We start from the raw sequence: 16,738 nt of genomic DNA on the forward strand, positions 1-16,738 counted from the left end.
TTGAGACCTGCTTAACCAAATCTTCTGGAAAAATTCTTCTCGGTATCTTCATTTAAATGTTCCTGCTTGTAACTCCTTCCAGCAACAGCCCTATACACATTCAGATATTTTAGCTGGTATTACTTTATTTGAAGCAGAAGCATATTGTTTGCTGCTCTTCTGTGTTCCTTAACTCAAGACTCTCTTCTTAACAGTTTTCTTTCTCCACGCTGGACAGACCTATTGTGCTGTAGGCCATTTGTAACTTCATCATGAACATTTCAGAAAGTTACATATATGAGTTAATTCTGGTGGTGCTGAAGGGTTGGCGTGGGGGGTGGGATTATCTCACCTAGGACAGCAAAACACCTAGCAACAGCCCTGGTTGTGTTGTGAGTTTTCTAATGCAAATAATGTACAAAAGATAGGGATATCATGTCCCTGTGTCACATTGATGATGAGGTCATTAGCAACAGAGCATTCATTAGGATTGGCCAAGAACAGGAAGGGAAATTCAACCTGGCAAATTTCAAAGAAATCAGTCACCAGAGAAAGGAATCATTTGCCTCAAATGTGTTTCAGGATGGATAAAAATATGACATAGGATTGGCAAGCAGTTTGGGGAGAGTGTGGAATAGAAGATTTTGAAGAAGATATTCTCATTTCAAGGAATTGTGAAATGTGTTGGTAGCCATCATATTTATTTTAGCATGGCATGGTATTCTGTGAGACACTGCTCATTGATGGTTGACTGTTGGCTTTGTGAAGGAATGTGAGAACAAAGGGAATAACTGCATAAGAGATCCATACTATTTTGGGGAGGCCTGCGTGTCTGTGCAACTCTCAGAGAAATCTTCTCCATATTGCAAGGATGCTATACAGCTAATGAACCCATTATTGGCTTACTGCTTTTATCACTTCTTTTATGATGACAAAGCATTAAATTTTAAGTTACTATAGGTTACCTACCATCATTATGCAGCAGTAATCATCTGTACAATGATTCCTTCAATATGCTATCCTCTCCTCTAGAGTTAATTGATTGAAATAGAGATTTTAGATGCAAGTATGGTGGATTATTTAAATAAGCAGGTGAAAGAAAGGCACATAAGCTCATGTGCCCTTTTTCCAGCTACAACTCAATTTAAAAGAAAGAAAAACTACTTAATTAGCATTATTTGGTTATCAAGATTGAAAAATTGAATATTCATGTTAGATGTGTGAAAAGTGTGCTATTCCTTGTAAACAAGACCTTTTCTTATAATTTTTGATCTTGTAAATATGAAGTTAACAATAGAAGCTATTCAATTTTAACAGGGGAAGCGGCGTACCTGTTGATTTAACTGTTGCTAGCTTGAGCAAGCATGAATAGTTTAGGGTAATTTAGTAACAGTTAATTACTAGTCTGTCCTACTTCTGAATCAGTTTGTTAGTACATGTTTTGATTAATTTTACATCCATTGCCCTTCATGATGGCATCTGCAGAAGGTGAATGAATAAATGACAGGTAGATGTACTCTTCTCTTCAAGAACACTGCCAACAGTGGGTTCATTAGTTGTTTAGTATTCTTCCAATATGGAGAAGATTTCTTTGAGAGCTGCTGCGTGTACACATAGGTCTCTCCCAAAATAGTATGTGAATGGATCTCTTATGCAGGTATTCTCATGGTTCTCATATTCCTTCACATATCTAGTAATCAACCATAAACAAGCAGTGCCTGAGGAAATACCACCTCATGCTAGAATACGTTTCACAATTCCCTTATATGAAAATATCTTCCTCAAAATAATCTATTCCACACTCTCCCTCAAACTGTTCACCGATCCTATGTCATATTTTTATCAATCCTGAAACTCGTTTGAGGCAAATGATTTCTTTCTTTGATGAATGATTTCTCTGAAACTGGACAGGTTGAACTTCCCTTCCAGTTCTTGGCCAGTCCTAAGTTGTATTCTGTGTCTAATGACCTCATCATCAGTGTGACATTTTGACCTTTTACATTATTTGCACTAGAAAACTCACAATACAACCACAGCCGTTGCTAGCTGTTTTGCTGCCCGAGACAAGAACTGAAATATGGAAAATGATGCCCCCCCTTTTTTACTACTTCAGTCTCTCCAATATCCTCCTTCCTTCCACCAACATACAATGCCACAACAATGTAAATCTTCTATTACACTTTTAATCATTAATCTAACGTGCCCAGATATCCCCATTTTCTCAGGAGAGTCCTCAGTTCAGCTGATGCTTGACAAATGATCTGCAGAGACAAAAACAAAAAGAGGGACTGTGGGTGGTATGGTATCAAATTTCAACGTGATTGCAAGCCAGCACATGAGCCCTGCTCCAGTGCTCCACATAGATGAATCAAGGCCATTTTGGTTTCCGTTCTGTATTCAGTAGCGGCTGCTATAGTTTTGAGGTAGGTAAAGGCAATGTGTTTACTTTCATGAAAGTAAGTAAGCACTTAAATAACTGTTCTGTAAGCTTTTGAAAACACTACGATGTTTTAATGTTTCCTCTTTTTCATTTTTTATTCTCATTTGCTTAGTTTTTTGCTGTTTGATTTGAAGTTAATATGTTCACTCCTGTATGTCGGAGAAAAGGACAAACTATTGGTTATTAAATAGGCAATAGTAATTCAGTTATAGTATATATAAGATTTCTTAGTAATAGGAATGGCTCATAATAGTATGAAATTACTGGAAAGATTAGAAGAAGGGGGGAGGGGGATATGCACTCAGAGCTCAGGTTAAAAGGCACCTACCTTCAGAAGGAAGTAAGAATAGTACGTTCATTAATGATGATAATGATAATAGACTTGGAATAATGGAATGGGATAATACTAATAAACCGCAGTAAGCAGAGTAAATGGGATGCATCTAGTGGTGGGAAAAAATAATAAAAACTGGAGTAAAAGTATATGTTGAGCAACAGCAATAGTGGAAAACAACTGTGTAGTATGAAAAAGAGTGCAAAGATAGGCTTGGAGATATGGAGTGGATGTATGAGTGTGTGTAAGTGACAGTGAAAGCTGAATTACAGTCTAGTAATTTCGTTCAATCTCCAATGCGAGAATTAAATAATTTTTATGATAATAAATGAAAAGCACCAGTTTGCTTTTGTTCTACAATATTATTTTTATTGCTAACCGGTTTTCGGCTTACAAGGCCATCTTCAGACATTTATGAAAAGCACCAGTTTGCTTTTGTTCTACAGTATTATTTTTATTGCTAACCGGTTTTCGGCTTACAAGGCCATCTTCAGACATTTATGTCTGAAGATGGCCTTGTAAGCCGAAACCGGTTAGCAATAAAAATAATACTGTAGAACAAAAGCAAACTGGTGCTTTTCATTTATATTATAATGTTGTTCTAGCAAGAACCAACGGAAGATTCTGTTAATATAATTTTTATGATACGAGGGCGGTTCAGAAAGTAACCTCCGATTGGTCACAGTGCGGGTTGTGGGGGGAGTAGCGATCCCATCTGTGCGTTCACACACTCAACAGGTCAGTCGGCATCAAGCCGTGGTCGAGTGAACGTCGTACCTGCGCTAGTTTAGTTTTTGTGGCAGTTTGAAATGTGTGCTGCAATAGAAAACCCCGCCAAATGTGAAGTGCGTGCTGTCATAAGGTTTTTTACAGCCAAAGGATATTCTGCAGCAGCTATTCATCGTGAGCTTTGTGCCGTGTACGGACCAAGAGTTATGAGTGAAGGAGTTGTCCGTGAATGGGTACGTTTATTTAAAAGTGGACGAGAAAACGTTCATGATGAAGAGAGGAGTGGTAGACCATCATTGGTGACTGACGAACTCGTTCAGACAGTTGATGCAAAAGTTCATGAAAATCGACGTTTCTCAATGTTGGAGTTGTCTACTGGTTTTCCACAGATTTCTAAGACTCTCTTGTACGAGATAGTGACAGCAAGATTGGGTTACCGTAAGTTCTGTGCACGATGGGTGCCCAAAATTCTTACCGACCACCACAAAACTCAAAGAATGGCCTCTGCATTAGACTTTCTGTCACGTTATGAGGGTGAAGGAGAACCATTGTTAAACAGAATCGTGACCGGTGACGAAACCTGGATTAAGTACGTGAACCCTGAGACAAAAGAACAATCAAAGATGTGGGCACATTCAAATTCGCCTACCAAACCAAGAAAAGCCTCGCAAGATTTTTCTGCCAGAAAACTGATGGCAACGGTGTTTTGGGATGCCAAAGGGGTGTTGTTGGTTGAATTCATGGAACGTGGTACGACCATTAATCAAGACGTGTACTGTGAAACAATAAAAAAGTTACGACGGGCTATACAGAACAAACGCCGTGGTATGCTGACTTCCGGTATCGTTTTTTTGCACGATAACGCCCGTCCTCACTCTGCTCGCAGAACAATGGCCCTTCTTGAGTCCTTCAAGTGGGACGTTATCAACCATCCACCTTACAGCCCAGACCTGGCGCCAAGTGATTATCACCTCTTCATGCATTTGAAGAAATGGCTCGGGTCACAGCGGTTTGATGACGACGAAGAGCTCAAAGATGCGGTCACAGGCTGTCTCCAGGCACAAGCGGGTGATTTTTATGCAGAAGGAATTTCAAAGCTTGTGAAGAGATACGATAAGTGCCTCAATCGCTATGGAGACTATGTAGAAAAATAGTGCAAAGATGTAGTTGTAAGATGTATATATTAAAATATTTTTATTTAACTTGGTGTATTTTTTTAAATCAACCGGAGGTTACTTTCTGAACGGCCCTCGTATATTTCCAGCAGTTTTGAGAAAAAATACACTTTGTTGGTAATTTCAGATAAAATATTTTGAGGTGAAGTAATCTACAATAAATTAATATTACAACAGCACACAGTGGGAAGCAGTTTATCGTTCCTATGGCTTTCTTCACATGCAGTGCATGCATTTAAATACATTGCTACTCTTGTCATATAGTCAGGTAAAAGCTAGCTCACCACCTGTTCTCACCGACTGTTGTTTAAATGCCTTTGCCTTTCTCCAGCACTTACACTAATTTCTCCAGACAGTTATAAGTGGGCATACAATTTAACACAAACTCTTGAATCATGGCGCAGCTTGCTATTTTTGTACCTATGTAACATTAAACACAAATATGAATAATGATGGATGTGTCTGAAGCAGCCAAATAGATTGCAGTAATGAAGATGTTAAATTCTGTGAACTGTCAGAAATTCCTTTGTCACATGTCAGAATTACATGGTTGTTGCTTTTCCTGTTTACCGTAAAGTATTCTGAATGTAGACACAACAACAGAAGTTCTATACATACATATCTCTTCTTTTCAGGCATGAATCCTGAAAAAATTGGTGAAGTTGGTGAGGATACACCAGCTGAAAATCCTGATGATGAGCACTGCATGATATTCCAAGAATACCTCTTGGACCCATCAGTAACTGTCAACCAAGTCCTTGGAGATAGTGGAATATCATTGTTAGATTTCACACGATTTGAGTGTGGTGAAACTTCAACTGGAGTCATTCCACAAGAAAAAGAAGAGGCAGTAGAAATTGGTGGCTGATATCGACAGATATATTTCCATGTTTATAATCTTTTTATGGAGCCATTTCTTCTGCACTGTATAAAATTGCCTCAAAGAAGTTAAAAAGTGTTGCATTGTTGATGTTTTCATTAAATGAAGAAAGTCATGTAACATGTTTAACTGTTGTACTTATTTCACGTAGATAAGTTATTTAAGAAAGTGTATATTTGCTTCATATAGTATACATTGAAAAGAAGTATGTGTTGTTTTATAATACTCATGAAAACTTATATACTGTTAAATTTTTTAGCCACTTTGTACAAAGGTGTTGATTAATTACATATGGGATAAAAGTCTTGCTTTCAAGACTGAGGCATACTGAAGCAACTCTTGGAATGCTATCTCTCAACTTTCGTTGATGACTTCCAAAGCCAAGTACGACAATCTTTTTTCCAGATTGGTGCTATGTCTTCAGGTGAGTAGATACGACCCTGATAGTTGAGAATTTCTGATCCCACAACATGCAGCTGCATTGTGCTCTTCTCTCGTGTTCGTATATTTACACCAACAGCTGGCTTCAGGTAGCAGCCACATGGACACCGCACTTGGGTTGTAATAGGGCTTACAGCTGGCATTTCCCTGCTTTCTGGCCGTTCTTTCATTGTATTACTTATTCGTAGCTCTTCTAGAGCTCCAGTGAATGAGTGTCTTTCAGTCACAAAGTTTTTTAATCCATTTAAAGTTGTCACTTCTGGAGAAGACTGTGAACGTGTAACTATATATCCCAGCTTGTCATTTGCATTCAGTTTTCCTGTTGTATGTGTATTCTGCATGCCGTGATTTTCATTTTAAGCAGGAAATTCAAAGCTGAAATTAAAAAAAAAAGTTATAGTCAGAATTTTGTAGTAAAAAGGAAAACATATAAATTAAAATTGACTGCCTAAAATCAACTGAAGTTCATATACAGTACTTGGCACCATGTTTTATATGCTTTCTAACTGTATAAACACTATTAATGCTAGTTTCAACCCATAGAGAGCACAGTTTACTATTCTGAAATCTCACTGTGTTACTTATGTAGGTCTTAGGGCTTGTGTTCTAGAAGATAACACAAATTGTTAATGTTTATAGTATAGAAGTACTCAAAGTACCCTCCGCCACACACCGTCAGGTGGCTTGCAGAGTATGGATGTAGATGTAGATGTAGATCTGTTTAATTTTGACATTTGTACAGTGTGTCTCAACAACCTTCAGCAGGAATTCTTCAGTATACCAGACGAGGAAAGAGCAGTTCCGGAAGATAACCCAATGGGGCATATCAGTAAAGCTGAAAATGGACTATTGAAGAGAGTGCTTGATGGTTGGGGTTGTAATGCAAGAAATGATGAATGGAAAAGAATAGTGAATTTTGTTTTGGCAAAATACAATATGATTAATTACGCACTGATGATGATAAAGTAGTCATACTCGGCATAGGTACTGACAGTGCTTTTTGTCAACAGCAATATGAAAGGAGGATTGTAGAAATAAAAGTTTTATGGGTGAGACAGTTTGGTAGAAGACCAATGGTGGTGGTGACAACAATTATGATAATGATAATTTAGGGCAGTTTTCAGCATTAATACTAAAACATCCCCAAAGACTGTGATTAAAACTGAGGAGCTGATTTCATAAAAGTTCATTCATCCATTCATTTCCAGGCAGGCAGTAATACTCTTATACACATAATCTACAACTGCTAAATTTACCTTTTCTTAAAATAAAAGTGTGGCTGAGCGATTCTGGGCGCTTCAGTCTGGAACGGCGTGACCGATACGGTCGCAGGTTCGAATCCTGCCTCGGGCATGGATGTGTGTGATATCCTTCAGTTAGTTAGGTTTAAGTAGTTCTGAGTTCTAGGGTACTGATGACCTCAGACGTTAAGTCCCATAGTGCTCAGAGCCATTTGAACCATTTGAGATGTTCATGCTCCTCATCACCCCACGAGACCTTGTAACAACATTAAGCACCGACACTCTGGTGTCCATTCTACCTGTCACAGAGAATTGCATCTCTCATAATTAACATACCAACCAACAATGCGTACGTGTATGGAGTTACACTGACTTCTGGCCATATCTTCCGGGACCTAGACTTTTTTTGTCAGGCAGTATATTTAAAACGCGAATGAGAATTTCACTCTGCAGCGGAGTGTGCGCCGATATGAAACTTCATGGCAGATTAAAACTGTGTGCCGGACCGAGACTCGAACTCGGGACCTTCGCCTTTCACGGGCAAGTGCTCTCTACATGGACAAGGATATTGCATAGTTTCAGTGGGCTGTGGAATACCACTGTGGGAGAGTGAACTTTCCACTGTTTAAATACGTGGCATCTCCATGTCCTTCACATTGATCGCTCAACATCTGACGCTGTTCGTGCCGCCGGTGTGGCTGAGTTGTTTGGAATGCCAACAGGTTTCCTACACCATATTAGTCATGGCAATATGTTGTGTTTTTGGTGTTTCCATATTTTTGTCCAACCCCTGTATAATACAGATGCAGTGTAGCATCGCACAAGATTGAAGCACCCAGAAGGCATGGTTGGATGTCAATCTAACTTTGAACATGCACACCATCAGTGGGTCTGTAATTGATTAGAATTACTGCTCTCTATGACAGATAGAATGGCCACCAAAGTACATTAGTGTTGTCTGTGTTTAGTTTTGTTACTATGCCTGGTAGGGTTTATAAGGATTGTGAACGGTATCAGACATTGAGTGATCACTGTGAATGCCATGAAGATGCAGTGTACTTGTATGAGACAGCACTATGAGCACCTGACACAGTTTGAGAGGGGTCTCGCGGTGTGTCTCCATGTGATTGGCTTGTCAAATCGTGCAGTATTAAGATGTATGGGGCATTTGAATCTGACAGTGACCCCATGTTGGAACGCATGTAAGGGCAGGTATACTCAGGTTCCAGTTGACAACATCTGTACACACAAGGGAGGAGTGCCATACTGTGCACCAAGCACATCATAACCCCATCACATGTGTGCTTGCCACCATGAACAAGTAAGGACTTACTGCAACATTCTGTCTCATCATGCACCACTGTTCAGAGACTAGCAGCAGCCAGATCACCCAGTGTTATGACCAGGAAACTGATGAATGATAATGCATTGTGTTCAGCAATGGATTATGACTGTGCACTACCCTGGATGACAATAAGTCGTGAGTACGGCACGGACCAGACCTATCTATAACTTCATGTGTCAGATGGGTAGTGACTGAAGGGACTCTGACAGCACGCCAGTATGTCACAGACATCCTGCATCCTCATTTGTTACCTCTCATGTGACAGTATCTCAATGCCTTTTTTCTACAGGACAGTGCTCAATCACACACGGCACATATCTCTGTGAACTTCTACGTGGTGTTGAGGTACTCCCATGGTCATCTAGATCCCCAGATCTGTCGCCAATAAAACATGTGGGACCCACTTAGACATCGACTCCATCCCAGTGCCAGTATCCATGATATTGGGGGTCAGTTAAAATTTGAGGTCAGTTAGAATTGCTGTTTGCCACCTTACTCGGGAGAGCAGTGCACGTGTCCAGGCTACAGAGGGTGCAATGTTATACTGATAAGTGAACTCATACTGCCAAGTTCTTTATAAATTTGACTGATTTTGTGATATCTGACATAACATTACATATCCTTTCAACCTGTTCAGGTTCATTCTTTTTCCCCCTCCCCTTCTGGGTGCTTCACTTTTTTCTTGTAAGGCAGTGTAATTAAAAAAGGATATGGTATGCAAGAGAAAATTGATGGAACACTAATAAAATTGGCTGTATTTCAGCCACAAAAGAAAGTGAAATGAAACAACAAAATATGCTCGTCTCTGTTATTTGAGAGAATTACAAAAATCCCTGACAAGGCAAACTGCTTAACTATGTCAGTTCTAACAGTGTCGCTGCAGTAATAAAGGGTGCTTCTGCAGTAATAAAGGGTGATTGTCTCATAACCACTTGAAATCTAAAATGAGTACTGGAAGGGTTTATGACATTGTTAAACAGTTTAGTGCTGACAGTATTTCGAGTAACAGATACGTTGTAAAATGCAGCATTTTTAACATCTGTCACAATCAATGAAACTACATTCCGCAGCCTGTGGAAAGCGTAAGGAACTGCAATGTGGGTACAGTAAAGCGAGACTGCAGATTTTTGGCAAGGTGCTGGCATCTGAAAGTTAAAAAAGTAGAAATTATTATTTATTTATTTGTTATTACTGTCATTATTCACAGACGCACACAATGAAAAGGCTGCTAAACTTTTAGGTTTCATACAAAAAAAGATCCTTCTTCAGAAGCAGAAAACACACACACCAGCTACTTTCTACAGCTTCTTGGGCCCGAGTAGCTACAGGCAGTAACCATGTGCTTCTGCTGTCCCCCCCCCCCCTCCCCCGCACACTCTCTCTCTCTCTCTCTCTCTCTCTCTCTCTGTGTGTGTGTGTGTGTGTGTGTGTGTGTGTGTGTGCGTTTTCTGCCTCTGAAAAAGGACTTTTTTTGTCTGAAACCAACCTAAAAGTTAATCCATCTTTTTATTGTGTCTGCAACTCAACACCTCCTCTATCCTTTTCATATTGTTGTTATTCCATTCTGGATTTCCATTGTTTGAAAAGTAACAGCTAATGATTCAGTCAACCCATTTACATGGTGCTCCCAAAACTGGATTTTGTAAACCAATTTTCCAATACTGCTTCTGGGTGGTCATGTAAACGCTTCATAATTGCTTCAGGAAATCTGCTTTTGGTTGCCAGTTTTCCAATTCCACAATGAATTCTCACTCCCACGTAATTTCACCCGGTTTTGAAATGTGCTTACGCTGTGTGGTTTTGTCTTGTTTTTAAAAATTTTTTTAAGTTAGGAATATTAGACTGGAGCCGTTTACACACTGGCTAATGGAAGAGAAATGGCAATTGTGTTCACCAACTCTAACAATTGTTTTCCAGGCTTCATATTTAACTGAGCTAGCAAATCCACTTCGACCTTAGCATGTAAACAAAACAACGAAATATGGTTTCTGAAATTCAGTTTTTGTGTTTCGGAAGATATGTCGCATGTAAACATTTTGAATGTTATTTTATTCTAGAGGAAACCACAGACAGGCAGAACAGGTACATATTGAATATTGTAGTGGCACCCGCAAATGGCGAAGAAGTTAAACCCATGCTTTTGTTAACTCGTTTCCTGAAGAAAATGGATATTGCCATCACAATGAAAAGTTTCAACAATGTGTGTTGTGTGTTGTTGTCTGATGGGTTAAAACTGATCGACTATGGCTAGTGATTACAGATCAAGTATCTTACATTTTTCAGTCCCAGGGCTGTGTTGTGTACCTTACATCATGTAACCTGCATTGTGTATCCTATTCATCAAGCTTGTGAAGTATTAAAAGACTAATACTGATATGTGAATAAATTTGTATCTCACATTAACAAGATCTTGAAAAAAGTTCCTGCCAAAATATAAAAGTACATACGAATTGCAAGTCTTTACCACCCTATGACACTAGATATGGAGCACTTGGCTTGAAAGGTTCAGTATTTACTTACTATAATTTTTACGTTGTATGTAACTTTTAGATCCTTTGTCAGATGGTTCTTCATCTGTAACATAGGCTAAATGAGTATCAAGAGTTACAAGAACTGCAAAATGAACTTTACAAATATTGTGAGGAATATTCTGGCAGAATGTTAATACTTTAAGAGTAAAGGAAGTCACTCAATGAATATTAAAAGTATCGAGTTGTCAACAGTCATACAAAAAAATTGAAAACTTGCTAGGTTTCCGGCAAATCCTTCAATGAGCTTGAGTGCGCACGCATACACACACACACACACACACACACACACACACACACACACACACACACACACACACACACAAGATCTGTGCAGTTACATTGTGCTGGCTGAACAAACAATGCTGGGATTCAGCAGGGTGGGTTGACAGAAATAGAGGTGGGAAGAGAGGGCGGGGGGGACGGGAGGTAGCTGGTGGCTCGGAGACAGGCAACAAGTGTGCAGACAGGAGTGCAACACCTGGGCACCGGAGCCAGTGAGGGTGTAAGGCACAGGGTGACTAGACTATGACATGGAAGAGTGGATTGGGAGGGCAACTGTTGGATAGAGGTTGTGGTGCAATGGTTAGCAGAGACTGAGGCCAGGAGGATTACGGGCGCAAAGGATGAGTTGCAAGGATAACTCGCATTTGTATAGTTGAGGAAAGCTGGTGCCAGAGGGAGGGCTGGCTTGGATTGTGAAGCAGCCATTAAAGTCAAGCTTGTTGTGCTCAGTAGCATGCTGTGCCACTGGGTGATCAGTTCTGTTCTTGGTTGGGGGTTGGTGGTGGCCATTCTTTCATGTGGACAGCTGGTTGATGGTCATGCCCACATAAAATGGTGTGCAGAAATTTCAGCAGAGTTTGTATATGGCATGGTTGCTTGCACAGTGCCTGGGCACTGATGGGGTGGGATAATCCTTTGACTGGCCCATAGCAGGATATGCTGGATGGGTGAATCGGGCAGGTCTTGCACCTGGGTTTTCCATAAGGCAAGAGGTTAAGACTGGGAATGGCGCAGGGATTGGTGAGGATTTTGCGTAAATTAGGTGGGCAACAGAATACCACTTTAGGTGTGGTGGAACAGATCATGAGTTGGATGTCCCCATTTCCAGGCAAGATGACAGGTAGTCAAAGACATGGTACAGTTGCTCCAACTAGGCCGATTGGGGCACTCCAGCTAATTGTTTCAGTTTGTGTGAGGATCAGGAGTGTAAGAGGATATGGCAAAGGAAATCCGTTTGTAGACTAGATTTTTAGGGACAGTGCCTTTCATGTCAGAAACCTTTGTGAGCCCTTCAGTATGCTATGCATGTGAACTCTTATCACAGCGGATATGCCATCCATGGGCAACCAGGTTGAATGGGATGTTGTCAGAGGAAGGGGGAGGAAGATATTGGCATAGAGTGGGGCTAGAGGAAATAGGAGGTGGGAGGATAAGGTGGACAAACAGGATTATAGGTCAGTAATGCCACACACTAAGACGATACTCCACAGGTATGCAATTTGATTAGAAGCTGCTTTCGAGGAATAGTACCAAAAATCTTCTGGATATCTGACATCCCCTGTCAATAGCACTCATTACTTCATGAGAATAAAAAGCTAGTTGTTTTGGAAAGAGCAATATTTTCCGAATCTGTACTGACAATGTGTCAATAGGTCGTTTTTCTCAAGGTAATTCATAATGTTCATACGTATTATATGTTTTAAAATCTTACACCAAATCTGTAATTCAGATGATTACTCCTATTTCATTTCCGAGTATTAGAATGATCTGTTCAACTTTCAAAGTCTTGAAGTACAGATCTTTCGTCAAGTGAGCAGTTGTATTTGATTGCTAAGTATGGAGTTATCAGCATACTCTGATAGGAATTGAATTGGTATAAAATCTTGTCAAGAAGATTTGCCTTTATCAAATGTTTTAGTTGCGTAGCTACACTGACAAGGGAATGGTCCAATAAGACATGTATAGAAACCTATCCTGAAATTTTTTACAGAGGAAAAAGACAGCGAAAGAAATGCACTGTCAAAATTTTAGCTGCTAAAAGGCACTGCAAGTATTTTTAAAAAATGCTGAAAACTGGCAAATTCATAGTGCAATAGGTAGAAATATACACCCCTACTGGCAGTATAGCAACTGCACATGCACAGCTAAGCGCACACACACAGCCAAGGTCGGCGGTACATTTGTAAACAGGAAACACAACACAATCTGATTGTAATTTGTAAAGGACATTTTGGGTTACCATTCGTAGATAGTTTCTCTGACACAACAGTACACAGTTGTTATTCTCACAAATTAACCACTCAAGTAACATCTATAACAAATCATCAGTTGCTTTTTGAAGTATTGGTAAGTATTGACAATACGGATGATGCTGAATTAATATTTATTGTACTTTTGTAAGGCATGCCTTGTAATAGTACCTTTTCTTTCTTCCAGTTTCACAGTAATGTGAAATCCAATTTATATTCTCAATTTAGCACTGATGACATATGAAGAATGTGGTTTCCAGTGAAATAACCTACTTCTCCTGAGAACATACATATGTGTCATTTGTCAGTTGATTTCCTTGACATTCATTCGAATGATATTGACATTTCATTTGGAATTGTGGATACGTTAGAAGAAATAAGAAGTAACTGTGACGATTCCATGAATTGTGGTTCAGACCATGTCATTTGTGCCAGTACCAGTTCTGAAGAAGAATACCTTCCAAAAAAAAACATGTACTGCAATAGCTTTCAGTGACAAAGAAAAGGTAGTGAAATATTAGTTAAACGAAGGAGAGGGAAAAACACTTGCAGTTACGCAGTGTGCAAAGGCGTTTTCATTTCATAAAATCGGAGTGTGAACTGTACAAATGGAAGAATGAATTACGTGAATTAAAAAATGTGCGCCAAATGGAAACCCAAAACCATCTGAATTAAAAATTGTTTGAAAGATTTAGAACTGCTTGTGAGGGGCTATTCACTGTTACCGATGGAGATCTACGTGTCTGGGCCCTCTGAATTGCATCTGACATGAACATTGATACTTTCCAGGCTTTGTCAACCTGGTTACATAGGCTCAAGAAATCGTACAGAATAGGAAGTCACAAAATTACCAAGTTTATGTCACGGAAATGTGTAGAGCAGTTGCCAGTGATTGACAATTCTATAGAGAAATTCATAGCTGATGTAAAGGTGAAACTTGCTGTTATCCCTGCAGCTGCTGTTTATAACGCTGATCAGTCAGGTTTCGTGAAAGAACTGCGTGCACACCGCACTCAATATGGGGTGGAAAAAAAAAAAAAAAAAGAGAGACTGCATCTGTTGCCCAATCAATGAATGCAATGACACATTCATATATGATAATGCCAGTGATAAGTATGAGTGGTTTACTATTTCCGCAACAGTATATCTGTCTCTAAAAATGCAAATACAAAATGTACCGTTTCGTTGCAAAAATCTTATAATCGACATATCAAACTCTGGAAAAATGGGAAAGAATCATTTTCAACAATTCGTTCGAAACATATTCCTACCAGCTGCAGAAACGAATTCATTGCTTTTGTCGGATTCATGGTCTGAACATAATGATTGCTCTGTTTTTGTGGAGGATGATGAAAAATCTGTAGATGTAATGTGGATTTCACCTGGAAGTATTCTACTAGTGTGATTCAACCTCTTGATAAAGAACTTTTTCAACAGTGGAAAGCATTTTTCAGGAAATTATCAGACAACAAAATTTCTGATACTTCTCATTTCAGTTTTATCAGCAGAACAGTATTCTTAAGCTCTGGTCATTTGTGCATTACTAGTTTTTTTCACCATGCTTTACGAATTTGATCAAGTACACCTGGTATGCAGACCAACGGCTGGGACCATTTCTGTCTCCATCACAGTTCAGTCTAAATAAAACTAATGGTTACTGTGAAGTGCCTGACTGCATCAATTTTTCCTTTCCCTTGTGCAAGAAGAATGTTTTTGTCATTCAATAGATGCTTAGCATTTTTTGTGATGACTACAGGGAATAAACAAAGAATTGTTTCACTGATAGTCAAATGTGCAACATTCAAACATTATTATATGGAATGGCCTGCAGGAATTGTCATAAAATGTAGTACTGCAAGACACATTTTATTTCAACAAATTAGAAGTCCTCATTGATGGAAGTCATCTGTGACATCAAACACTGCCATGATTTTATTTTCTCTGCTAGCCACTTTTATTAGAATTACATGTGCAGGAACTTGAACTGCCAATATGAAGTTATTCAAAACAAATGTTTGTATAGTTTAAGCCAGGTTTTCACCAGAACAAACAAGCACGAGCAAAAGAGAATTCCTCTTGCAGGTCTTTCAACTGGACGCCATTGCAGCTACTTACATGTCCCTAACCTTCCCCAGTTGCCTAATTGGAAAATGGAGACCTGCAGTTTAACGTGGAATCCGAACCACATGTCTTTTCCAACAATGTGAGAAGTTAATGCTCGGTTAAAAATCATAGTGAAAAAGTTTTGGTCTGAATGGGATTTGATCCCATGCTCTCTGTATCATGAAGCACATGCTTTGCCACTAGACCATTTTTGTTTTACAGAAAAAAAGGAATATGACCATTAGACCTTGCACACATAGTGGAAATGCTAGCTGTGTCCCCTCTTGAGATGATGCTCGATGTCGGTAATTAGTGTTCTGCTTATAAATTTTCCGTCAATGGTGGTGAGAAGCCAGGGAAAAATGGCAGCTGACATACAAGGAAAATTTTGGACCAGTGCTAAGGAGAGGTGGAGATGTAATTCTGTGTAAAGTGCATGATCTCCACGCATTTCATGCTTCTGTACAAATTGAGACACTTCAATTCTTCCTTCCCTGCGCCATTTTGCATACTCCGTCAAGAATAATGTGCTCGCCATGCAAAATAATCCTCTCTGAATAGCAAAGTTTCACACTGTGGCTCTAACAAGATAGAGCTGTATTCTGTATGCCAAATATTAGCTCCAAAAACTAATAACACAGCGTTCATAGGCAATGTTCGCTACCTCGTGTTCTCTTCTGTTGCCTTTAGTATAAACAGTTCTACCCATATACAAGTTAATGGTAGTGAATGTTCTGCAAATGCTCATTTGCACATATTCCCTCCATTGTAAACCAGGTTTTAGGTGCTTAGAATTGATGTCTGTGAACTCTGGATAATTCCACTATGCGGCGCTGCGTGAGTTATTCGCCGAGTCATGCGCTAGGCGAGCAGGGCTGTACAGACTGCTGTTATGGGCTGTACAGACTGCTGTTATAAGCTGTTCTTCATGCATCAAAAGTTTGTAACTTCAACATTTTTTCACAAAATACTTGCAGAGCCTCTTAGCAGCTAAAATTTTGGCAGCACATTTCTTTTGTTGTCTTCTTCCTGTGTAAAAAATTTCGAGGTAGGTTTTGACATTTCTTGTTGGACCATTCCCCTGTGAGGATATCTACTTCTAAGTTACTCTTGTTGGCAGCAGATATTGATCTGAATTGTGGAATATTCACTTCGTCTTCTTTGGGGAAGTAAGTTTGGAAAATAGTATTTAGTAACTCTACTTAAGTGGCACAATCATCAGTGACATTACCATCACTATCACGCAGTGGAGGTGTTGATTGTGCCTTGCTAGATGTACTTTACCAAA

General features: G+C 39.4%; 1 protein-coding gene across 1 annotated transcript in view; it reads left to right on the plus strand.

Moving 5' to 3' along the window:
* The window catches only part of LOC124798315 (elongation factor Ts, mitochondrial), a 98,748-nt gene extending 93,082 nt beyond the window's left edge, over window positions 1-5,666 (plus strand). The window contains exon 4 of the mRNA XM_047261653.1: window positions 5,293-5,666. Within this exon, the coding sequence (XP_047117609.1) occupies window positions 5,293-5,525 (233 nt within the window). The 3' untranslated portion in view covers window positions 5,526-5,666. The remainder of the gene's footprint in view (window positions 1-5,292) is intronic.
* Window positions 5,667-16,738: the final 11,072 nt, after the last annotated feature.

Source organism: Schistocerca piceifrons, chromosome 5, assembly GCF_021461385.2.
Source record: "Schistocerca piceifrons isolate TAMUIC-IGC-003096 chromosome 5, iqSchPice1.1, whole genome shotgun sequence".
Lineage (NCBI taxonomy): Eukaryota > Metazoa > Arthropoda > Insecta > Orthoptera > Acrididae > Schistocerca > Schistocerca piceifrons.